This window comes from Eschscholzia californica, unplaced genomic scaffold (assembly GCF_041429995.1).
Source record: "Eschscholzia californica isolate CP2 unplaced genomic scaffold, dmEscCali1.0.p SCAF_2, whole genome shotgun sequence".
NCBI classification, from domain to species: Eukaryota; Viridiplantae; Streptophyta; class Magnoliopsida; order Ranunculales; family Papaveraceae; genus Eschscholzia; species Eschscholzia californica.
In genome coordinates this window covers 64,817,679-64,842,905 of record NW_028238309.1, presented here as the reverse complement: position 1 = coordinate 64,842,905, position 25,227 = coordinate 64,817,679, and the positions used below count along the sequence as shown (strand labels likewise).

The window sequence follows — 25,227 nt, the reverse complement described above, 5'->3', positions numbered from 1 at the left end:
GGAGAGCATCTAATATATTGGAGCTTGTGCATACCGATGTTTGTGGTCCATTGAAGCCAATGACAAATGGAGGTAACAATTACTTTCTCACTTTTATTGATGATTATAGTAGAAAAACATGGGTATACTTCTTGAAAAATAAATCCCAAGTATTTGAAGTGTTCAAGGAATTCAAGAATATGGTTGAGAAACAAAGTGGGTATTTTATCAAGAAACTAAGATCGGATAGAGGTGGGGAATTTACTTCAAGAGACTTTGATATGTTTTGTAAAGAACATGGAATTATTCACGAACTTACCCCATCATACACACCACAACTAAATGGAGTAGCCGAAAGAAAAAATCATACCATATTAAACATGGCAAGAAGCATGTTAAAAGAAAAAAGTTTGCCTAGAGAATTTTGGGGTGAAGCCGTTGCATGTGCCGTGTACTTGTTAAATAGATGTCCCACTAAAAGTGTTCATATGAAGACACCTCAAGAGGCATGGGGCTATTACAAGCCTAGTGTATCTCATTTAAAGATATTTGGATGTATTGCTTATGCAAAGATACCAGAAGCAAGAAGAACAAAACTTGACGACAAAGGTGAAAAATGTATCTTTCTTGGGTATAATGAGCAAATGAAATGTTACAAGTTGTTTAATCCAATTGTCAATAAAGTGCTCTTTAGTAGAGATGTGGTATTTGAAGAAGATTTGGCATGGGAATGGAAAGGAAAAGAAATTATTCAAGTTGAACTTAGACTTGAAGGAGAAGAAGAAGAAGATGCACCACCAAGAGAATTTGAAAGAGACCCACAAACACCATCGTCTTCATCTCCATCATCCTCATCATCGGAAGGAAGTTCTAATGAAGGGCCAATGAAAACTAGAAGTTTGAGAGAGATTTATGAAGTCGTGGATAATGAAGAAGAATTGAACTTGTGTTGTTTTCTCATGGATTGTGATCCTATTAGTTATGAAGAGGCCATCCAAGAAGAAAAATGGGAAAATGCAAAGAATGAAGAAATTAATGCAATTGAAAAAAATGATACTTGGGAATTGACAAGTTTACCAAAGGGATATAAACCTATTGGTGTAAAGTGGGTGTATAAGACAAAGAAGAATGCAAGTGGAGAAGTCCAAAGATATAAAGCAAGACTTGTAGCTAAAGGTTACAAGCAAAGAGCCGGCATTGATTATAGTGAGGTATTTGCTCCCGTTGCTCGTATGGAAACAATAAGATTGTTAATCTCTATAGCGGCTCAATATTCATGGAAGATTTATCAACTTGATGTCAAGTCGGCATTTTTGAATGGTATCCTAGAGGAAGAGATATATGTTGAACAACCTTTGGGGTATGTTAGAAAGGGAAAAGAAGATAAAGTTTATAAGTTGAAGAAGGCCCTCTATGGGTTAAAGCAAGCTCCACGTGCATGGAATGCAAGAATTGATAAGTATTTTCAAGAAAATGGGTTTGAAAAGTGTCCTCATGAGCACACTTTATATATGAAAATGAAAGAAGATGGAGGTATGTTATTTGTTTGTCTCTATGTTGATGATTTGATATTCACCGGTAATGATTCAAGACTATTTGAAGAGTTTAAGAAGAGCATGGTTAAGGAATTTGATATGACCGATATTGGGTTGATGGGTCATTTCCTTGGTATCGAAGTGAAGCAAATGGAAAATGGAATATTTATTTCTCAAAGTGGATATGCTAAGGAAGTACTTAAAAGATTTAAAATGGAGTCGTGTAATCCGGTAAACACCCCTCTTAAAGTGGAGTAGAATTGAGAAAATGCACAAGAAGTAGTAATGTGGATCCTACATATTTCAAAAGTTTGATTGGAAGTCTACGTTATCTTACATGTACAAGACCGGACATTCTCTATGGAGTTGGGCTAGTGAGTAGGTACATGGAGACACCGGATGAATCTCTTCTTAATGTTGCAAAGAGGCTCCTTCGATATATTAAAGGTACGCTCAATGATGGTTTATTTTTCTCTTGTGCACAAGATTTTAAGCTTATTGGTTATTCCGATAGTGATTGGGGTAGAGACTTAGATGAAAGAAAGAGTACATCGGGATTTGTATTTTTTATGGGTTACACGGCATTTACTTGGTCTTCCAAAAAACAACCCATTGTGACTTTATCTACTTGTGAAGCGGAATATGTAGCCGCTAGCTCTATGGTTTGTCATGCAATTTGGTTAAGAAATATGTTGAAGCATCTTCAATGCCCTCAAGTTGGTCCAACCGAAGTGTTCCTTGATAATAAATCGGCTATTGCTTTAGCCAAGAATCCCGTTTGTCATGAAAGAAGCAAGCACATTGATACACGCTACCATTTTATTCGTGAACATGTTAAAGAAGGTGATATTGAAGTGATGTATTGCAAGTCTCAAGATCAAATAGCCGATATATTTACGAAGCCCTTGAAGCACGATGTCTTTGAAAGAATGAAGTGGATGTTAGGTATGAGAAGCTATGGAAATTTGGTTTAAGGGGGATGTTGAAAGTGTGGTTTTAAACCAAATTTGGTTTTGGGCCCAATATGAAATGTGGGCTTGAGTAAATGGGTCTATCAAACTAGAAGGGGCAAAGAAGGAAAAAGACTCCTTAAATTAATTAAAGAGAGGTAGTAGAGATTGATATGTCTACAACTTGAGTAAGCTTAGAGAGAGAAAGAACTAGGGCTTTCTTTGGAGAAGATCCTTAGTGAAGAAATTTGAAGTAATTAATTGGTATGTATCTATGACTATTATCTAATGTTTTTTAATGTCTTTTTTCTTTGTTAATGAAAGGAACAACAACAATGTTTGTGTTTATGATGAATGGAGATTTGTGATTGAAGGATAGTTGGTTTGAGTATATGGTGTTAGATTCTTTATGTTATAGTTGTTATTTTTCTTAAATCTCCAACACAGTTAGCAGTACTGCAATTACCAATGGAACGACTATAGAGACAACAAGTGTCGATCTATTCGTCCCATTTGCTGCATAAGAACCCAAATCCATAAGCAATCTATACCTTTTACATGAACAAGTATTGAACAACCTCTATGCTTCGTCTGACTCAAATGGACCCAAACTGAACATTAAATAGTCATCCAGACAAGTCAAACATAACGGTTTGGGCAAAAATAACCAGTCTAAAATATCATTCGAGTCTATTCAGACCTCGACTCAGATTTCAGATCTGACTAAGAGAAAACAAAAACCCTACCTATATGATTTTCAAAGATGAGAAAGAAAACTTACAGTTTGTTATTGTTGTTGTGGTGGTTTTGGTCTCTGGTGGTAGTACTAGAGGTGGAGATAGAGCTGGAGCTGGTGCTGGTGGTGAAGCTAAGTTACTTCCAACAATAGGATAAATCTCGTATCGAACAATACAACTTGCTTGAACAACTCGTGCACCCTCTTTTCCACCACAACATTTTGGTAATTCGTCTACCGCCCCTCGAAGACATGTATTACAATCACTAGATGATAGATCAGAAGTGCACTGTGCTAACCCATACATCTTCCTAAATTGAGTTAAATCCTTATCTCCAATCGCGTAGTTCTTAAAAGAAGTACCGTTAGATATCGCTTCTTTTATAGTATTATCCATTACCTCACCTAAAACCTTATTAAACTGATCTGGGTTAGTGACACTAACAGTATTTAATAGATGAATAACAGGTCTAGTTTGCATAATTGAGAAGAACGATTCATTTGAGTACCTTAACAAACACTCATCATATATTATAATAGCTTGGTTTGAATTAGGACACCCAAGACTACTTTTAGTAACATCTTGAGATGCTTTTGTGACACAATTTTGACATACTTCTTTAGTATCATCACCTCTACACTGAAAAGCCCCGAAAACGATATTCGGGTTCTGGCCGGCTGTGGTGTTGAAGTATCCATATTTGATGATTGTCTTGTTGTTTGATGAAGATAAAGAAGAAAGAAGAAGGTTGAGATTTGATTTATATGTACTATTAGCTGTGATATTTGATCCAGTACAGAAGCTGTAGATATAAGTGGGTGAAGTTTGTGCTTTTGAGGGGAAAACATGAAGGATTATGAAGATGAAAATAGTAGAAATATATGATAAAACCAGATCAAAATGACCCTTCTAGCTGTTTTTTCTTTTTCAGATGAGTTTGATGAACTTTGATTCATTTTTTGGTTGTTATAGATCAGAAGTCAATATGGAGTGTCATGGAGTCAATGTTCATGATAACAACATTGAAAAATCAAAGGGCTTTATTTTATCTTATTTGGATGAATTTTTTTTTTGTGGTGGGTATAATTGGGTTATTTTCCACAAAAGGAACTGAGGAAAGGGTGATCCGTCCCAAAACCATCCCTTCTCTCTTAACATAAGAGAAGGAGAATAGTTGACAAATAAGCTCAAACAAGCCCAAGAAATGATGAATTTTTACATATCAAAATCTCTTAATTTATTTCAACTTTCATGTTTAATTGTCTTCTTACTTAATCTCTAATATAATCACATCTTCTAACACTTCACGATCTTCGGAAATTTTGCTGTTACTTGGCTTCCATAGCTCCCGATGAGTCTGGAGAAAGTCAACTCTCACAGAGGTTGGTGTACGACTCTCGAACCAAGCACCTAGGATTGTGGATTCATATGCCTCCAAGTTATTGTGACTGCAAGTTCTAGAGGTAAACATATACCTTTTTTTTTTTCGAATTTCTCTTCTTGTGATTGTTATCCTTACAGGTTCTAGAGGTAGGTATTATAAGAAACATCTACTCCTCAAACTGCATAAACTTCAAAAAATTTAACAGATAGATTTCATAACAACTTGAAGTGGTTACAGGTTCAATTTTAGGAGAACTAATACAGTAATACTATTTGTAGCCTTACTTAATGGGTGACATCTATATTCTGATATTGCAACAAAAATAAGAAAACATGTACTCTAAAACTTAGTTTAGAACATCTTTCACCGAGGGTAGGGCTCTGTAATCGTAACGTCATTGACACTCCATGATGCACTTGTTGTGCTCTCTGTCATAATTGGACGTTCACTACTCTCTGTCGAATCGATGTTAGATTTCTTAGTACCGTGCGCGAAAAATGCAGGTGGTGAAGGTGACGCTATAGTGGTAGAGTAGCTATTGAGCATCAAAACGACGGAAGCCATTGTTGGCCTATCAGATATATCTTCTTGAACACATAATAACCCAATATGAATGCATCTCATAACTTCATTCCTCGAACAATTATCTCGTAAACTTGGATCTAACACATCTAAACCGCTTCCATTTTTCCAATGTATCCATACCTACAACAATTTTTCATTTGCTTAAGGTATAGTAGATATGAATTCACCCAAGTTATAAACAAATGAATCTGATGAATAGAGAACTACAGCACACACAATGTTTCATACTCACATAGCTTAGAAGATCTTGAGCCACTTCAGATTCGTAAAACGAGTTGTTTTTCTGACCGCAAAGGATCTCTAGGATTAAGACACCGTAACTAAAAACGTCCGATTTCACGGAGAATTGTCCGTGCATTGCGTACTCCGGAGACATATATCCACTGCATACCATATCAGATGAAAAACTTATTGAGTAACTCGGTAGATTTTCGGCACATTGGGGAGGAGTTTTTGGTTTGAATACTTACTATGTTCCAACGATTCTACTTGTATTGCCTTGAGTTTGATCCACCACAAAAAGCCTTGCCATACCGAAATCTGAAATTTTGGGGTTCATATCTCCATCTAACAATATGTTGCTTGCTTTCAGATCGCGATGAATAATCTTAAGTCTAGAATCCTCGTGAAGATAGAGGAGACCTCTAGCAATTCCTCCTATAATCTTGTATCGTCTCTCCCAATTGAGATATGCACGTTTAATTGGATCTAAAATATCATCCAAAAATCAGACAAATTGTAATCTGTTGTTTGTCTAGAAATCGAACATGTATATATTAAGTTACTGAGCGTTATTGTGAAGTTACGAATAAGACATAAAAATAGAGAGAATAGGATTCCAAACCGAATATAAATTGGTCGAGGCTTGCATTCGGCATGAATTCATAGACGAGTAGTTTTTCTTTTTCCTCGTAGCAAAAACCTAGCAGCCTCACAAGATTCCTGTGTTGAAGTTTAGCTAATAAAATGACTTCATTTTTAAATTCTCCTTCACCTTGACCAGAATCCCTCGAGAGCCTCTTCACAGCTATTTCTTGCCCGTCAGAAAGCGTGCCCTACGATATCCAAGAAGGATGAGATGAAATGTTAACAACTTGCTACCAATTTGAAATTCTACTAAATACTAAAAAACCAAAGCTTAACTTTTCCTTAATTTCTAATGCCAATATACCTTGTAAACGGGACCAAAACCACCTTCACCGAGCTTATTAGCTTCTGAGAAGTCATTTGTTGCTGCTCTTATTGTACAAAACTTGAACTGTAAAGATTCTGCATTCTTGATCTCATTATCTGCAACAAAATAACAAGAAGAAAGATTGAACTAATTGACTAATAGATTCATGAAATTTAATGTAATAGATTATAAATTTCCTATTCCGATCGAGAACAGACATAAAAGAGGAAAAACAGTAAAAGAGGAAGCTACCGACCATGAAATTTTTTATTCGCTTGCTTTCTTCTCAAACAGAAGCACCAAACTGTCATAGTTAAGAGTACTGCAATTACCGATGGAATGACTATAGCAAGAACAATTTTCGATCTATTCGTCCCATTCGCTGCATAAGAACCCAAATCCATAAGCAATCTATACCTTGAACATGAACAAGTATCGAACAACCTCTATATGATAATACTTACGAAGAAGACTAACTATGTATTTTTTCTCATTGTCTGAATCTGACCAGTCCGACTCAAACTAAACATGAAATAGTCCTCCAGACGAGTGAAGCATCACGGGTTGGACAAAAACAAACAGTCTAGAATTTGACCTCAAGTCAAATCAGACCTTGAGTCAGATTTCAGATCTGACTAGGAGAAAAAAACAAATACTACCTAAGATCTTCAAAGATGTGAGAGAAAACTTACAGTTTGTTGTAGTGGTGCTGTTGGTCCCAGGTGGTAGTACTGGAGGTGGAGATGGTGCTGGTGCTGGTGCCGGTGATGAAGCTAAGTTACTTCCAACAATAGGATAAATCTCGTATCGAACGATACAACTTAGTCGAATCACTCGTCCGCCCTCTTTTCCACTACAACATCTCGGTAATTCGCTTACCGCCCCTCGAAGACACATATTACAATCACTAGATGATAGATCAGAAGTGCACTGTGCTAACCCATATATCTTCTTAAATTGAGTATAATTCTTATCTCCGATTGCATAATTCTTAAAAGAATTACCATTAGATATAGCTTCTTTTACAGTAGTATCCATTACCTCATCTAATACCTTAGTAAACTGATCTGGGTTTGTGACACTAATAGTATTAGATAGATAAACTGCAGGTCTATCTTTCGTAATTGAGAAGAAAGATTCATTTGAGTACCTTAACAAACACTCATCATATATTATAGTACCTTGGTTTGAATTAGGACACCCATTAATACTTTGAGTAATATCTTGAGATGCTCTTGTAACACAATTTTGGCATACTTCTTTAGTATCATCACCTCTACACTGAAAAGCCCCGAAAACGGTATCTGGGTTCCGGCCGGCTGTGGTGTTGAAGTATCCATTTTTGATGATTGTGTTGTTGTTTGATGAAGATAAAGAAGAAAGGAGAAGGTTGAGATTTGATTTATATGTACTATTAGTTGTGATATTTGATCCACTACAGAAGCTGTAAACATAAGTAGGTGGAGTCTGTGCTTTTGAGGGAAAACCATGAAAGATTATGATGATGAAAATAGTAGAAATATATGATAGAAACAGATCAAAATGACCCATTCTAGCTGATTTTCTTTTTCAGATGAGTTTGATGAACTTTGATTCATTTTTTGGTTGTTATAGATCACAAGTCAATATGGAGTGTCATGGAGTCAACATTCATGATAACAACTTTGAAAAATAAAAGGATTTTATTTTATTTAGAGTTTGTTTAATATGAGTTGTCTTCTGAATAAAAAGAAGACATTAAATATGATATGGGTGGTGGTTGGATTACTTGAAGAGATTTGGTAATAGAGCAACCAAAAAAAAATTTGATGAATTTTTCTGTGTGGTGGGTAAAATTGGGTTTTTATTAATTTGTTTGTTACAAGTGTCTTGTCATTTTCCACAAATTAGGTGATTCAATTATGAATTTGATGCCTCCTAGTCCTGAGGCGTCTTTTGGATTTCTTGTTATGGTATTCTTGGCACTTTCCATGGTCTTCAAGTAGAGTAGTCTGTGTCTGGTCTGGTCAATTTCTTCTCCTTCATAAGGCACTTGACATTCGAAATTTTAATGTACTTATCGTATGTAACTCTCATGTAGTTCTCAAGAAAATAAAAATTATCATCCATATAACTTGTGATTGAATCACTTATGAATTAAAAATGATTTCGCTTGGTTTCAAAAAAAAAAAAAAGGTTGAGTAGTCTAAAACTCACAAATGGGGGCAATCCGAAGTCTATGGGGTGCTAAGAGAAAAGGGGGCCAAGAATAATAAAGATAGATGCCTACTAATACACGCCTTTATGATTGGAGCAGTCGGAAGTTAAAGGGGTGCTAAGTGAAAAGGAGAACAAAAAAATAAGAAAGACAGATGCCAAGACGCACCTTTATGAAAATTTTAATGATATAAAGAATCACAACATAGTAAGAGATTCTAGATGGGATTAAGGAGTTAGTTAAAAGAAGCCAAAAAGGTCTATCTAAATTCCAATCTTTTGCTTTTCTTTTTCTATTTAACTTTCATGTAGTCTGGCAGTCGTCTAAGAAGTTAGATCTTTAATTTCTTAGAGCATCTCCAATGCAAAACTTAAAAAAACTCTATTTGGCTTATGTGTTGAGTCTCAATTGAGATTCTCTTTCCTATGTGGCTAACTTGAGTGTCTCTAATTCAAGTCCTTCTCCAATGCAACACTCTAAAAAACTCTAATAGATTCACATGTCACACATACATTTAATAGGAAAAAGTGGTTGAGAAAGAAAAGTTTTCTATTGGTCCAAAAATTAAATTTGATGACTAGGACACTTAAAGACTCTCAAAAGAGATCTCAAAAATAGAGTTTCTAGTGAGCATCTCCAATGGGACACTTAACAAACACTCTAAAAATCCTAAGTGTCAAGTCACAAAAGAGATTCTCTTTCCTAGATGTCAATATAAAGACACTCTAATTTTTGTTGGTCTCCAATGGAGATCTCTAAAGACTCCATAAGTAATACACATGTCCCTCTTTAATTCAATAGATAAAAAGTAGTTGAAAAGTAAGGGTTTCTATTGGTTGGAATATTAAAGTAACACTTAGAGAGTCTCAAGTAGACACTCTCATTTTAGAGTTTCTCTCTCTAGACACTCTATAATAAATGTGTCCACCTCACATTAGAGTGTCTAACAAGGTGTTCCATTGGAGATGATTTTTTAACAAAAACTCTCAAAAATCAAATGTGGCACTCTAAGTGTTAGAGATTGAGTGTCCCATTGGAGATGCTCTTAAAACTTAATGCTTCCACATCATCTTAAGATCTCAATTGAGTTTTGCATTGGAGAGGTTTTTTCTCAAAAAAAACTCTAAAGTCCTAGGTGGCATTTAAGATTTTAAGATTGAGTCTTGCATTGGAGATGCTCTATACTCAATCTTAGAAATTCCGAGTGCCACTTAGGATTTTTAGAATTTTTTCTTAAAAAACCATCTCCAATGCAACACTCTATTTGGATCTTTAAGATGACGTGTCGAGGGTGGAATAGAGATATCTCAAGAGGACACTCTATTTCTAGAGTGTCCTCTTGAGATATCTCTAATTGTCCACCTCATCAATATTTGATTTTCAGCCAATAGAAATCGAGTCTTCTATATTTTCTAAAATAACTAATTATTTATTTACAAAAATAATCATGACACATAAGTAAATAAGATAAGTTTAGAGTTTTGCATTGGAGACACAAAAAATTTGAGGATCTTTATTGACTCCATCTAGGAGTGAGAATCTCAATTGGAACTTGACACATAGGATGAATAGAGATTTTTTTGAGTTTTGCATTGGAGATGCTCTTAATTCATAACAAGTAAAAAACAAAAGGCTAAACAATTACTGTTGTTTGTAACAGCTTTATCTAATGTGGCCGATATAACAAGGCCGCCGGTTTGGGGAAATAAGTTTCTCAATTTAAAATTGAAAAATCTCTCTCTTCAGTTGTTTTGACTTTTTTTTTTTTGAGTTCTTTCTTTGTTTAGAATGAACATGTTGTGAACCTTATGTCAGTTATTGATGGAGAAATTGCAAACTTTATATTTTTGCTCATGTTGTTCTTGTTACCCCACTTGGTGCATTGAGTATAATTGTTAGGTAAGATTGAGCTTTATATTGTTCTTGGTGGATTTCTTTTAATTCTAAAACTAAAACTTTCTCTAAGAGTTTTGATAAGTTTTGGTGTTTCTTTCATGAAAATGGTTTAGTGTTGTTCTAGCACACTTCATACTGAAAGAGAAGCTACGTAAGATGGGTTTATTCGGATGTGTTGTCTGCATTGTTGTGTCTATCATATTCGAGCTTCATTCGCCTTATGAACATCCTCTGAAATCGGTAAAAAGAACTTGGGATTTTGCTATACAGCCAGGTAGTTTAGCATTGTTTCTTATTGCTTTTGTATGTTTTTTTTTTTTTCTACTTAATATATGAGGAAAAAGTGTGTTCTCTCTTGGAACAAGGACTTAGTGACAAAGCAAATTTTATTCTTCTACTTGGAAAAGTAATCCCTCTGAATGGAATATTAAAGAGGTATCTGCTCAAACTCTATTATATTTCACATTATGGTCGATTGGTTCTAACTTTATTATATAACCTGATAAAGTACCTTAGCGTTTCTCAAGGTTTGGCAGCGACCCTTTGATTGTTAAGAGACAATCATCTCTCTGTATGTCGATTCCCCATTTTTCTTGTTGAGGTAATTCGGCACGTCTTATCTGGAGTCTTTGCCACAATTGAAAGGTTACATACCTCAAAATAATCGTAAGACACCGAAAACTCTTGTTGCTAGTGTTTATTAAGGTTCTCAAGTTTGTAAATCTCTTTATGATATATATCTTTAGCTGCTGTACCGACACTATTGTCACTTATTTGTAACATATTATTCCTTCTACCCTGAAAGGATCTTGACGTTCGTGCTCTGGCGCGTTGTACCTTTATAGTATCCGGGTGTTCTTCATGGTGTATTTTTGGAGAGAGGAGAAAATAGAAAATTGAGAAAAAAGAAGAGCAGAGTAACCAATCCATCTTAATGTTTTCAGAAAGAACCCAAAGTACTAAACTAACTCTTTAACACACTGGGTTCTTCGTCCTCGGGTCTAGATTGACCACATTTAATGGCTTCTAGCCCGAAAGATTGAAAAATACCAGTTTCCAATGTCTACAGAGGACATGTATGTATGCGAGTCATATCCGGTTGGTACGTGTTCAACCCTCTCATAGTTTGTCGACAAACATATGAAATTGAATTTGATAAAGGCTAAAGCCGGCACGAGCTTCTTGAATTTTGCTAGCTTGTATGCAGCTTGTGATTTAATCTCTAATATAATCACATCTTCTAACGATTCATGATCTTCGGAAAATTTTCTGTTACTTGGCTTCCATAACTGCCAGAGGCGTTTGAAGAAAGGTAACCCTCACAGAGGCTGGTGTACGAGTCTCGAACCAAGCACCTAGGATTCTGGATTCATATGCCTCCAAGTTATATATTGTGACTGCAAGTTATAGAGGTAAACATATACTCTTCTTTTTCGTGTTTCTCTTCTTGTTATTGTTGTTCCTTAGGCGGTGACTTATTTTAACAGAGAAGATAGTAGGTATTATAAGAAACGTCTACTCCTCAAACTGCAAAAACTTTAAAATCAAAGACATATCTATCTTCTGATATTACAACAAAATTAAGAAAACATGTACTCTAAAACTCAGTTTAGAAATCTTTCACCGAGGGTAGGGCTCTGTAACCGTCACGTCATTCACACTCCATGATGTACTTGTTGTGTTATCTGTCACAATTGGAAGTTTGATTTATATGTACTATTAGCTGTGATATTTGATCCAGTACAGAAGCTGTAGATATAAGTGGGTGAAGTTTGTGCTTTTGAGGGGAAAACATGAAGGATTATGAAGATGAAAATAGTAGAAATATATGATAAAACCAGATCAAAATGACCCATTCTAGCTGTTTTTTCTTTTTCAGATGAGTTTGATGAACTTTGATTCATCTTTTGGTTGTTATAGATCACAAGTCAATATGGAGTGTCATGGAGTCAATGTTCATGATAACAACATTGAAAAATCTAAGGCTTTATTTTATCTTATTTGGATGAATTTTTTTTTTTTTTGTGGTGGGTATAATTGGGTTATTTTCCACAAAAGGAACTGAGGAAAGGGTGATCCGTCCCAAAACCATCCCTTCTCTCTTAATATAAGAGAAGGAGAATAGTTGACAAATAAGCTCAAACAAGCCCAAGAAATGATGAATTTTTACATATCAAAATCTCTTAATTTATTTCAACTTTCATGTTTAATTGTCTTCTTACTTAATCTCTAATATAATCACATCTTCTAACACTTCATGATCTTCGGAAATTTTGCTGTTACTTGGCTTCCATAGCTCCCCATGAGTCTGGAGAAAGTCAACTCTCACAGAGGTTGGTGTACGACTCTCGAACCAAGCACCTAGGATTGTGGATTCATATGCCTCCAAGTTATTGTGACTGCAAGTTCTAGAGGTAAACATATACCTTTTTTTTCGAATTTGTCTTCTTGTGATTGTTGTCCTTACAGGTTCTAGAGGTAGGTATTATAAGAAACATCTACTCCTCAAACTGCATAAACTTAAAAATCAAACAGATAGATTTCATAACAACTAAGAAGTGGTTACAGGTTCAGTTTTAGGAGAACTAATACAGTAATACTATTTCTAGCCTTACTTAATGGGTGGCGTCTATCTTCTGATATTGCAACAAAATTAAGAAAACATGTACTCTAAAACTTAGTTTAGAACATCTTTCACCGAGGGTAGGGATCTGTAATCGTCACGTCGTTGACACTCCATGATGTACTTGTTGTGCTCTCTGTCATAATTGGAAGTTCAGTACTCTCTGTCGAATCGATGTTAGATTTCTTAGTACCGTGCGCGAAAAATGCAGGTGGTGAAGGTGAAGCTAGAGAAGTAGAGTAGCTATTGAGCATCAAAACGACGGAAGCCATTGTTGGCCTATCAGATATATCTTCTTGAACACATAATAACCCAATATGAATGCATCTCATAACTTCATTCCTCGAACAATTATCTCGTAAACTTGGATCTAACACATCTAAACCGCTTCCATTTTTCCAATGTATCCATACCTACAACAATTTTTCATTTGCTTAAGGTATAGTAGATATGAATTCACCCAAGTTATAAACAAATGAATCGGATGAATAGAGAACTACAGCACACACAATGCTTCATACTCACATAGCTTAGAAGATCTTGAGCCACTTCAGATTCGTAAAACGAGTTGTTTTTCTGACCGCAAAGGATCTCTAGGATTAAGACACCGTAACTAAAAACGTCCGATTTCACAGAGAATTGTCCGTGCATTGCGTACTCCGGAGACATATATCCACTGCATACCATACCAGATGAAAAACTTATTGAGTATCTGGTTAGATTTGCGGCACATTGGGAGAGAGCTTTTTTTGGTTTGAATACTTACTATGTTCCAACAATTCTACTTGTATTGCCTTGAGTTTGATCCACCACAAAAAGTCTTGCCATACCGAAATCTGAAATTTTGGGGTTCATATCTCCATCTAACAATATGTTGCTTGCTTTCAGATCACGATGAATAATCTTAAGTCTAGAGTCCTCGTGAAGATAGAGAAGACCTCTAGCAATTCCTCCTATAATCTTGTATCGTCTCTCCCAATTGAGGTATGCACGTTTGATTGGATCTAAAATTCATCCAAAAATCAAACAAATTGTAATCCATTGTTTGTCTAGAAATCAAACATGTATATATTAAGTTACTATGCGTTATTATGAAGTTATATACGAAGAAGACATAAAAATAGAGAGTAAGAAACCAAACCGAATATAAATTGGTCAAGGCTTGCATTCGGCATGAATTCATAGACGAGTAGTTTTTCTTCTTCCTCGTAGTAAAAACCTAGCAGCCTCACAAGGTTCCTGTGTTCTAGTTTAGCTAATAAAACGACTTCATTCTTGAATTCTCCTTCACCTTGACCAGAATTCCTCGATAGCCTCTTCACTGCTATTTCTTGCCCGTCAGAAAGCGTGCCCTGATGATATCCAAGAAAGATGAGATGAAATGTTAAAACTAAAAACTCGCTACCAATTTTAAATTCTACTAAATGCTAAAAAACCAAAGCTTAACTTTTCCTTAATTTCTAATGCCTATATACCTTGTAAACGGGACCAAAACCACCTTCACCAAGCTTATTAGCTTCGGAGAAGTCATTCGTGGCAGCGCTTATTGTGCTAAACTTGAACTGCAAAGATTCTGCATTCTTGATCTCATTATCTGCAACAAGAATAACAAGAAGAAAGATTGAACTAAATGACAAACCTTCCCTTATCGGTCGAGACCAGAAATAAGAAAAGAAAACAGTAACAGAGGAAGCTACTAACCATGAAATTTCTTCTCTGCTTGTTTTCTTCTCAAACAGAAGCACCAAACTGCTACAGTTAATAATACTGCAATTACAGATGGAACGACTATAGAGACAACAAGTTTCGATCTATTCGTCCCATTTGCTGCATAAGAACCCAAACCCATAAGCAATGTATACCTTGAACATAAACAAGTATTGAGCAACCTCTATCTGACTCGTCTGACTCAAATGGACCCAAACTAAACATAGAATGTCATCCAGACAAGTCAAACATCACAGGTTGGGCAAAAACAAACAGTCTAAAACATGACTCGAGTCTAGACCTCAAATCAGATTTCAGATCTGACTAAGAGAAAGGAAACACTACCTACAAGATTTTTAAAGATGAGAAAGAAAACTTACAGTTTGTTATTGTTGTTGTGGTGGTGTTGGTGTTGGTCTTTGGTGGTAGTACTAGAGGTGGAGATGGAGCTGGAGCTGGTGCTGGTGCTGGTGCTGGTGCTGGTGCTGGTGGTGAAGCTAAGTTACTTCCAACAATAGGATAAATCTCGTATCGAACAATACAACTGGCTCGAACAACTCGTCCACCCTCTTTTCCACCACAACAACTTGGTAATTCGCTTACCGCCCCTCGAAGACATGTATTACAATCACTAGATGATAGATCAGAAGTGCACTGTGCTAACCCATATATCTTCCTAAATTGAGTATAATTCTTATCTCCGATCGCATAATTCTTAAAAGAAGAACCATTAGATGTAGCTTCTTTTACAGTACTATCCATTACCTCACCTAATACCTTAGTAAACTGATCTGGGTCAGTGACACTGTTAACATTAGATAGATAAACTGCAGGTCTAGGTTGCATAATTGAGAAGAAAGATTCATTTGAGTACCTTAACAAACACTCATCATATATTATAATAGCTTGGTTCAAATTAGGACACCCATTAGTACTTTTAGTAATATCTTGAGATGCTTTTGTGACACAATTTTGACATACTTCTTTAGTATCATCACCTCTGCACTGAAAGGCCCCGAAAACGGTATTCGGGTTCCGGCCGGCTGTGGTGTTGAAGTATCCATTTTTGGTGATTGTGTTGCTGTTTGATGAAGATAAAGAAGAAAGGAGAAGGTTGAGATTTGATTTATATATACTATTAGCTGTGATATTGGATCCACGACAGAAGGTGAAGACATGGGTGGGTGGAGGAGTCTGTGCTTTTGAGGAGAACACATGAAGGATTATGATGATGAAAATAGTAGAAATATAAGATAGAAACAGATCAAAATGACCCATTCTAGATGTTTTTCTTTTTCAGATGAGGTTGATGAAGTTTGATTCATTTTTTTGGTTGTTATAGATCACAAGTCAATATGGAGTGTTATAGAGTCAACGTTGATGACAACAACATTGAAAAATCAAAGGGTTTTATTTTTATTTAGAGTTGTGTTAAATTGAAAAGTAGGTTATTTTGTTGGGAGAACTTGACATACACCCCCACTATTATATGAATATTTGGACTACACCCCCACTTTTTCAAAACTTTTGATATACACCCCCATTTGGACGGAAACCGTCAACTCAGAGTTAAGTTGGGTGTGTGCGAAACACACGCGCCAAGCACGACAAATTCTCCCTATTTTGTTTAAGGAGACATTGAATATGATATGGGTGGTGGTTGGATTACTTAAAGGGATTAGGTTACAGAGCAATTTCTATTTAGGAGTATTTTTTTGGTGGGTAAAATTGGGTTTCTACTAGTTTGTTTGTTATAAGTGTCTTGTCATTTTCCACAAAATAGGTTATTCTTTGCTTGGCACTGTTGATGGACTTGGAATTGAACAGTCTCAAACTCCCAGACTGGGGCAGTACCAAGTCTATGGGGGTGCTAAAAGAAAAGAAGACCCAAGAATAAAAAAGATATACCCTAATAAACTGAAGTCTATATTGAACTTTTAAGTAGTTTGATAGATAGAGTGGTCTAAGAAATCATATCTTTAATGTCTTACTTCATGATTTTTGAGAAGAAGAATAGGTCAAAACTTGTTTTTCATCAAGGGGATCACTCTTTCAACAAAAGAAAGATTAAGGAGATCACTTTCTCCTCCATCACTTTTTTCAAGAATACATATGATTGCTCAGTCTTGAGACAATTCAAAGTTCACATGTTAAAAAAATAAAATAAAATATCTCCCTAAAATTTCCCCCAATTTAGTTCTTAATTGTTGCAATATCACCTATTATTCACCACTTACCCCAGTATCACCCACAAGTTGAACTAATAAGCAATATCATCTCAATCCAAACCACAATAAGCACCAAATGTGCTTCTTTAACCTTTACATATCATTAGCACAAGGTTCTTAGTTTCCCTGAAATAACAACCATAGCTAACTCAGATCCAATCTTCCCGAAGAATGAAACGACCACACCACTGCGTGTGAAAAGTACGTATATACTTTTCCCGTTCTCATTTTCTATGAGGACCCCCGTTAAAACTTCGTATCGGGCCTCCAAAATCTCAGCCACGCCACTGCGTGTGAGAAAAGTTAGCTTTCACAAATGTTGATGTACAAGTCACGAACCAAGCACCAATCCGGTTGATGTATGAGTCATGCACCAAGGATTGATATATCCAGAGTGCAAATGTTCAAGCATCAAGAGCTCATTGATCTTATGCAATCTTGTTACAATGTTAATCAAAGTTATTGCAAGTGCAAGTTCTAGAGGTAAACATTTGTTCTTCTTTTTCATGTTTCTCTTCTTTATTGTTTTTGTTGTTTTGGCCATGACTTATTCAACAACTAAGATAGTAGGTAGTATAAGAAACATCTACTCCTCTAACTGTATAAACTTTAGATATCCCCAAACATATGGATTTCATAAGAAATTGAAGTGGTAACAAGTTCAGTTTTAGGAGAACAAATACTATTTCTAGCTTTACTTTTTTTTTTTTGTTGAACTAATCTAGCTTTACTTAGTTTAAAACATCTTTCACCGGGGGTAGGGGTTTGTAATCGTCACCTCGTTGACAGTCCATGGTTCTTTTCTTTTATTATCTGTCACAATTGGTTGGTCACTACTCTCCGTCGAATCGATGATAGATTTCTTAGCACCCTGTGCGAAAAATGCAGGTGGTGAAGGTGACGCTAGAGCGGTAGAGTAGCTATTGAGCATAGAAATGACGGAAGCCATTGTTGGCCTATCAAATATATCTTCTTGAACACATAATAACCCAATGTTAATGCATCTCATAACTTCATTCCTCGAAAAATTATCCCGTAAACTTGGATCTATCACATCTAAACTGCTTCCATTTTTCCAATGTATCCATACCTATAACAAGTTTTCATTTGCTTAGGGTATAGCGAATATGAATTCACCCAAGTTATAAAGAAATGAATCCGTACAACTGAAAACTACAACACACGCAATTGTTGATACTCACATAGCTTAGAAGATCTCGAGCAACTTCAGATTCGTAGAAAGATGTGTTTTTCTGGCCGCTAAGGATCTCAAGGACTATGACACCAAAACTAAAAACATCTGATTTCACAGAGAATTGTCCGTGCATTACGTACTCTGGAGACATATATCCACTGCATACCAGTATCAGAAGAAAAACTTATTGAGTAACTCTGGTAGATTTTCGGCACATTAGGGAAGAGTTTTTGGTTTAAATACTTACTATGTTCCAACTATTCTACTTGTATTGCCTTGAGTTTGATCCACCACAAAAAGCCTTGCCATACCGAAATCTGAAATTTTGGGGTTCATATCTCTATCTAACAATATGTTGCTTGCTTTCAGATCTCGATGAATAATCTTAAGTCGAGAATCCTCGTGAAGATAGAGAAGACCTCTAGCAATTCCTCCTATAATCTTGTATCGTATCTCCCAATCGAGGTATGAACGTTTAGTTGGATCTAAAAATTTATCCAAAAATCAAACAAATCATAATCCATTATTTGTTTGCTGTGAAGTTATGAACTAAGACATAGAACTAGAGAGAATAAGAAGCTAAACCGAATAGAAATTGGTCGAGGCTTCCATTTGGCATGAATTCATAGACTAGTACTTTTTCTTCTTCCTCAAAGCAAAAACCTAGCAGTCTCACAAGATTCTTGTGTTGAAGTTTAGCTAATAAAATGACTTCATTCTTAAATTCTCCTTCACCTTGACCGGAATTCCTGGAGAGCCTCTTTACTGCTATTTCTTGCCCGTCTGAAAGCACGCCCTAACGACATCCAATGAGGATGAGATGAAATGTTAAAAACTCGCTAGCGATTCGACATTCTACTAAATTCTAAAGAAACAGAGCTTATCCATTCTTCTATTTTTAAAGCTATGATACCTTGTAAACAGGACCAAAACCACCTTCGCCAAGCTTATTAGCTTCAGAGAAGTCATTCGTTGTAGCATTTATTTTGCTAAACTTGAACTGTAAAGATTCTGCATTCTTGATCTCATTATCTGCAACAAAATAACAAGAATGATTGATACATGAAATTTGATGTAATAAATTATAAACTTTCCCATTTTGATTGAGAACAGACATAGAACAGGAAAAACAGTAACAGAGGAAGCTACTAACCATGAAATTTCTTTTTTCCTTGCTTTCTTCTCAAACAGAAGCACTGAACTGCTATAGTTAGTAATACTGCAATTACCGATGGAACGACTATAGAGACAACAAGTATCGACCTATTCGTCCCATTTGCTACATAAAAACCCAAATCCATAAGAAATCTATACCTTGAACATGAACACGTATTGAACAACCTCTATCCGACTCGCCCGACTCGCATGGACACAAACTAAACATGAAATAGTCATCCAGACTAGTCAAACATCACGGGTTGGGCAAAAAAACAGTCTTAAAGATGACTCGAGTCAATTCAGACCTCGCCTTGGATTTCAGATTTGACTAAGAGAAAAAAAAACATTACCTATAAGATTTTCAAAGGTGAGAAGGAAAACTTACAGTTTGTTATTGTTGTTGTGGTGGTGTTGGTCACTGGTGGTAGTACTAGAGGTGGAGATGGAGCTGGAGCTGGAGCTAGAGCTAGAGCTGGAGCTAGAGCTACTGCTTGTGGTGAAGATAAGTTACTTCCAACAATAGGATAAATCTCGTATCGAACAATACAACTGACTCGAACGACTCGTCCACCCTCTTTTCCACCACAACAACTTGGTAATTCGCTTACCGCCCCTCGAAGACATGTATTACAATCACTAGATGATAGATCAGAAGTGCACTGTGCTAACCCATATATCTTCTTAGATTGAGTATAATTCTTTTCTCCGATCGCATAATTCTTAAAAGAAGAACCATTAGATGTAGCTTTTTTTACAATATTATCCATTACCTCACCTAATACCTTAGTAAACTGATCTTGGTCAGTGACATTATTAACATTAGATAGATAAACTGCAGGCCTAGGTTGCATAATTGAGAAGAAAGATTCATTTGAGTACCTTAACAAACACTCATCATATATTATAATAGCTTGGTTTGAATTAGGACACCCATTAACACTTTTAGTAATCTCTTGACATGCTGTTGTGACACAATTTTGACATACTTCTTTAGTATCATCACCTCTACACTGAAAAGCCCCGAAAACGTTATCTGGGTTCTGGCCGTCTGTGGTGTTGAAGTATCCATTTTTGATGATTGTGTTGCTGTCTAATGAAGATAAAGAAAAAAGAAGAGAGTTCCGACTTAATTTATATGCACTACCAGCTGTGAAATTTGATCCAAGACAGAAGCTGTAGATATAAGTGGGTGAATAAGTCTGAGCTTTTGAGGGGAACCCATGAAGGATTATGATGATGAAAATAGTAGAAATATATGATAAAAACAGATCAAAATGACCCATTCTAGCTGTTTTCTTTTTCAGATGAAATTGATGAACTCAATTTCATCTTTGGTTGTTATAGATCAAAAGTCAATATGGAGTCAATGTTCATGATAACAGCATTGAAAAATGAAAGGGTTTTATTTTCTTTTATTTTATTCAGAATTGTGTTAAGCCTAAAGTAGGATGTAGGATATTTTGTTTAAAACGTGATTTTGTCTTCAGATCTCAATAAAACAAGACATGTTTTTTTTGTTGAGAAATAAAAGAAGAAATTGTATATGATGAGTAGGGGTGGGAATCGGGCGGGCTCGGACAAGAATGAGCCGGACTCGAGCGGATCGGGTTCGGATAAGCCGAGCCCGCAGTAGGGAGTCGGGCGAATCGGACCGGACCAAACACGCCATATTGGTGCCCGTAGCCCGTCCGAGCCTGCTGCCCGAGGGGGTTCCAACGGGCTCGGGCTCGGATAAGTCGAGCCCGCAGTAGGGAGTCGGGCGGATCGGGCCGGACCAAACACGCCATATTGGTGCCCGTAGCCCGTCCGAGCCCGGCTGCCCGAGCGGGTTCCGACGGACTCAGGCCGGACGGGCTCGGTTTTTTTTATTATATTTAAAAGAACCGATTTATCTTATATATCTTATTATTTTTTAAAAAATAAATAATTACTCAATACCCAACCCTAGGAGTGGGAATGATACCCGTAGGCTCGAATCCGCCCGCGGGTGCTCGCGACCCGACCTCTCTTGCGGGACCCGGCACCCGCTGACGGGCTAAACAAACCGTACTGAAAGTAATAAACGACTGTCTTTTATAAGTACTCAGTAAGGGATGTCTTTTATAAGACTTTCACAATTGATTCTCACACTGCGTTGGCAGCGTGGGACTAAAAGTGGTCCTTTGCTACCAACTCAACTTCAAAGACTTTACTTTTTTTTTTGTTAAAAACATCAAAGACTTACTTAGTTAAAGTGTCTTTCAACCAAACATAACTTATTTAATGTTTGGTTAGGCACTACCATTTTACGTGTGTTGATGTTTGGTGCTCTTTAGATTTTTTTTTTTTTTTGATGAAGGAATTGGTGCTCTTTAGATGGGAATTAAGAAATTACTATTGGCCAAGAAAATAACTTCATGATTGGACTATATATTAAACCCTAGATGATCTTTCCACTTTTCAAAAAATAATAAATGTTGGTGAACATGGAGCAGAGTTATGGTTGGGAAGTAAGTTTATTCATGGCCCTCTCAACATATATACATACTTCTGTCAACAAAAAAAGAAATACATATATATATATACATACTTAATTTCTATGTTGACCCAAGGTCAAATAAACTTATCAAGTAGATAACAATCACTTTTCAACAAGAAAAAGAAGTGGATGACAATCACAAAGGCCGTGACATACTGACATTGGCTTAGACAGATTGAAAAACGATCCTCTAACAAATTGACTTTTCTGTATTTTCTAGTCCAATAATGAAATTTTGTCGAGTTTAAGGTACCGATATAAATTAACATTTTTACAATTGTTTGTCACAACTCACGTTATAGGCAACACATGTTATTCATTTTTGACCAATTAACTACCATCATACCTAAAGAGTATTCCCCATCCACCAACACCCCAATTTAGTTTCTCATTTATGGGGTACTTTGGTAGTATGTATGAGGTGAAATTGTGATTTGGATTGTCGATAGGACCTCTTTCCATATCACAAACATGTGTTAGTACTTGTGTTATATGTTCTTATACGAACCACCCTCACCCATTCTAACAACACAAGCTATGTCATACGTCGGCGATGAACAATACCATACATATTGTATTGGGAAAATAGTAGTAACTATAAAATAAACAATCTAGGAAAATAGTAATAACTATATAATAAACAATCTATATCACACGTCGACGGTCAACACATTTTTCTAGGCAAACACTTTATTATTATTTTTTGCGGACCAACTACCACAATGCATCTTCAACAAAAAAAAACTACCACAATACACTTTCAACAAAAAAAAAATACCACTGTACAATATTAAATTACCATACAACATGCAGTGGTGTTGTTGAATCAAGTTTGAGTTATTGATTATTGGTCAAATACAATAGTTTGACAAATTCTTGTTTTGGTCTTCACACACTTGTATCATGCTCCAATCTTTCTCTTCCCTAGTAAGTTTTCTATGTAGGACTAAATTAAACAAGAAACACTCATACTAAGCAATGTGTATTAGTCCCACATAGAAAGATTATAGGTATTGAAGATATTTGAACTTCTATAAGTACCATCTAGGATCTCTAACATTCTCAACTGACTTATTGGATGGCATGGCATAAGCACAATGCCTCAACATTGGCATACTACCAAATCTCGGCTTTGTGGTCGGTACTAATTCCTAGTCTTGTGCCTCAAGCATCCTTAACATTAAACCATTAAACCAATCAAATGTTAATTCCTAGTCCCCATACTAAGAAGATAATAATAATGATAGTAATACTAGTTCAAAAAAAAAAAAATGATAGTAATACATTTAAACACTAATAATTTTTCAGTAAACAAAATAATGATATTAGACTATTGGATATAAATTATTACTTATTATTGCACTAAATTTACCACAAAGGAATTTCAGCAAAACATAGCCAATGCTGAATGCAAGAAGCATATATATAAAGCTCATAATTATCCTCAACTTTATTCCCTTTCTATGTGGGATTAAACAAAAAGAATGAAAACTCATTGTTGATAAAAAAGTATAGTACCACATTGCCCACTTGTGAAGAATTAAAGAACTTTAAGCTTCTATAAGTATGTTCAACACTTCATTTACAACCTATTCAAGTCATATATTGTGTCTTGTGATAATGGGCTCAAGCCTAGTGTAAGTTCCATCTCTCAAGTCCCTCACTATTGGGTCAAAGACATTGGAGCAAGGCTCTTTAAGGCCAAATGATTTTACCCCTTGGATAAATTTAAAACATAGTCTTTATATGTTAGATTGGGCGGATGTAGGGCATCACAACTCTTATGGTTTAGTTATCTGCCCCTTATAATCCAAGTACGTCTTCAAGAGACCTTGGCCGTTGGATCTTAAGATCCCGAGGGTCGTTACCGGGCGATCATCGGGCTCGGATATCGGGCTCGGGTGTCGGGCGGGTTTATCGGGCCGGGAGTCAGAATTGAGTCCCTGTCCGAGTCCCGACCCTATAAGCCCGAGCTATCGGGCCGGGTAAGCCCGGCACGGGTTGGCTTCGGTCATCCGTTTCTCACGGTTCGGGCCGAACGGGCCGGATCGCGGGGTTTCAGACCGTTTTCCCAGCCCTAATGATGAGAGGTGGTTGGATAACTTGATAGACATTTTCTTGATATTTATTATTTTAATACTACTAGGGTATATCCCGTGCCCTAGGGCACGGACACTTGTATCAATCAAATGTTACGAAATTTATTGTTATATTTTATTGAGAGAGAGAGAGATTTTTATGAGTTATTATTTTTTGTATTATTTTTTTTGTTTCTTTTATCTTAAATTAGTTAATATTTTATTGAGAGAGAGATTTTAATTTCTTTTTTTAACCCTTGAAATTTATTTTGTTTTTTTTTCTTAAATTAGTTATTTATTTCTAAGATTATTGTTTTTTAAATAGGTAACTTTATTTCTACGAAGGACTGTATTTTAAATTTTGGGAGGGACTCCTAAACAATATACATAATTAAATAAGGATGTTTGTCCCAGTCATCGTTTTCCCTTCTGTTTTATATAATAGATTATTGTCATATAAAATTAAATATTTGAGTTAATTCCTATTTGGCTCCCTACTTTGTTACCAGCTTCCTTTATGACCCCTTCTTTTCTTTAAATTCAAATTTGGCCCCCTCTTCTTAATTCCGTCAGTTAACTTTAATGTTTCACATTTTTGTTACCAAAATTACCCCTCTTATAAATAATCATATAAATTTAAAATTGGCCCCCTTTTACACATGGGCTCATTCCCAAATTCAAAATTGGCCCCCTTTGGCGAGATTAATGAGTCTGCAACATGGATATAATGAGATGGAAGAGAGAGAGAGAAAGATGAGATGGTGCTTTTAAAATTTTAAGATATATTTTTATTTTGGACCCTAAATTAATTTTAAGTTGAGAATTATTTGGGAATGAGCCCATGTGTAAAAGGGGGCCAACTTTGAATTTAATGGTTATTTATAAGAGGGGTAGTTTTGGTAACAAAAATGTTAAACATTAAAGTTAACTGACGAAATTAAGAAAAGGGGGCCAAATTTGAATTTAAGTAAAAGAGGGGGCCATAAAGGAAGCTGGTCACAAAGTAGGGGGCCAAATAGGAATTAACTCTAAATATTTTTATTAATATTTCAGAAAAAAAAATTTTACTTTCGTAGATATCAGTGGACAATTTTAGTGGATATTGATTATTTAATATAGTGGCATTTTATGGGTTTGGAGTACATGGACAAAATGTCTCTTGTTTTTTAAAGACATTTTGGGCTTCAAATTTGTCCCAAATCCTTCACAAAATCCACCAAACTATGAAGTCTACCAAAATTCGTGGACATTTTGTCTATAATTGAATGCCACAAACATTCGGA

At 35.8% G+C, this 25,227-nt stretch overlaps 3 protein-coding genes and 1 long non-coding RNA gene across 5 annotated transcripts; 1 reads left to right on the top strand and 3 right to left on the bottom strand.

Annotated features, from left to right (window-relative positions):
• Positions 1-4,777: 4,777 nt before the first annotated feature.
• LOC147560340 (cysteine-rich receptor-like protein kinase 10) lies at positions 4,778-8,164 on the bottom strand. The gene is made up of 7 exons (XM_086662525.1): positions 7,037-8,164; positions 6,601-6,726; positions 6,342-6,460; positions 6,015-6,225; positions 5,641-5,878; positions 5,403-5,553; positions 4,778-5,290 (listed from the first exon to the last, which is right to left on the bottom strand). The coding sequence occupies exons 1-7, from the start codon at positions 7,893-7,895 to the stop codon at positions 4,949-4,951; spliced, it is 2,046 nt and encodes a 681-aa protein (XP_086518651.1). The 5' UTR covers positions 7,896-8,164; the 3' UTR covers positions 4,778-4,948.
• Positions 8,165-11,866: 3,702 nt separating this feature from the next.
• On the bottom strand, positions 11,867-16,232 carry LOC147560338 (cysteine-rich receptor-like protein kinase 10). 2 transcript variants are annotated; one of them, XR_015234795.1, is made up of 8 exons: positions 15,148-16,232; positions 14,762-14,887; positions 14,536-14,654; positions 14,202-14,412; positions 13,827-14,064; positions 13,586-13,736; positions 13,004-13,473; positions 11,867-11,993 (listed from the first exon to the last, which is right to left on the bottom strand). XR_015234795.1 is itself a non-coding variant. In XM_086662520.1 (7 exons), the coding sequence occupies exons 1-7, from the start codon at positions 16,043-16,045 to the stop codon at positions 13,132-13,134; spliced, it is 2,085 nt and encodes a 694-aa protein (XP_086518646.1). In that variant the 5' UTR covers positions 16,046-16,232; the 3' UTR covers positions 12,958-13,131. The 2 variants fall into 2 exon arrangements, 1 of the variants encoding a protein (XP_086518646.1); XM_086662520.1 differs by lacking the exon at positions 11,867-11,993 and having other exon boundaries at positions 12,958-13,473.
• LOC147560339 (uncharacterized) lies at positions 12,639-16,190 on the top strand. The gene is made up of 2 exons (XR_015234800.1): positions 12,639-12,754; positions 12,850-16,190. It is a non-coding gene; the product is annotated as an uncharacterized LOC147560339 (long non-coding RNA).
• Positions 16,233-17,473: 1,241 nt separating the features above from the next.
• Positions 17,474-20,782, bottom strand: LOC147560337 (cysteine-rich receptor-like protein kinase 10). Its single transcript, XM_086662521.1, has 7 exons — positions 19,734-20,782; positions 19,344-19,469; positions 19,104-19,222; positions 18,776-18,986; positions 18,438-18,675; positions 18,198-18,348; positions 17,474-18,085 (listed from the first exon to the last, which is right to left on the bottom strand). The coding sequence occupies exons 1-7, from the start codon at positions 20,629-20,631 to the stop codon at positions 17,744-17,746; spliced, it is 2,085 nt and encodes a 694-aa protein (XP_086518647.1). The 5' UTR covers positions 20,632-20,782; the 3' UTR covers positions 17,474-17,743.
• Positions 20,783-25,227: the final 4,445 nt, after the last annotated feature.

What these genes read in the sequence shown, in the direction of transcription:
- LOC147560340 (XM_086662525.1), bottom strand. Translation starts at nt 7,895, where the DNA reads ATGGGTCATTTTGATCTGTTTCTATCATATATTTCTACTATTTTCATC. An exon ending in CAGCACCACTACAACAAACT is followed by an intron (nt 6,727 to 7,036) that starts GTAAGTTTTCTC and finishes GTTCTTATGCAG; the next exon opens with CGAATGGGACGAATAGATCG. An exon ending in AGTAGAATCGTTGGAACATA is followed by an intron (nt 5,554 to 5,640) that starts GTAAGTATTCAA and finishes TATGGTATGCAG; the next exon opens with TGGATATATGTCTCCGGAGT.
- LOC147560337 (XM_086662521.1), bottom strand. Translation starts at nt 20,631, where the DNA reads ATGGGTCATTTTGATCTGTTTTTATCATATATTTCTACTATTTTCATC. An exon ending in GTTTTGGTCCTGTTTACAAG is followed by an intron (nt 18,987 to 19,103) that starts GTATCATAGCTT and finishes GGATGTCGTTAG; the next exon opens with GGCGTGCTTTCAGACGGGCA. An exon ending in AGTAGAATAGTTGGAACATA is followed by an intron (nt 18,349 to 18,437) that starts GTAAGTATTTAA and finishes ACTGGTATGCAG; the next exon opens with TGGATATATGTCTCCAGAGT.
- LOC147560338 (XM_086662520.1), bottom strand. Translation starts at nt 16,045, where the DNA reads ATGGGTCATTTTGATCTGTTTCTATCTTATATTTCTACTATTTTCATC. An exon ending in CACAACAACAATAACAAACT is followed by an intron (nt 14,888 to 15,147) that starts GTAAGTTTTCTT and finishes GTTCTTATGCAG; the next exon opens with CAAATGGGACGAATAGATCG. An exon ending in AGCAGAGAAGAAATTTCATG is followed by an intron (nt 14,655 to 14,761) that starts GTTAGTAGCTTC and finishes TTCTTGTTGCAG; the next exon opens with ATAATGAGATCAAGAATGCA.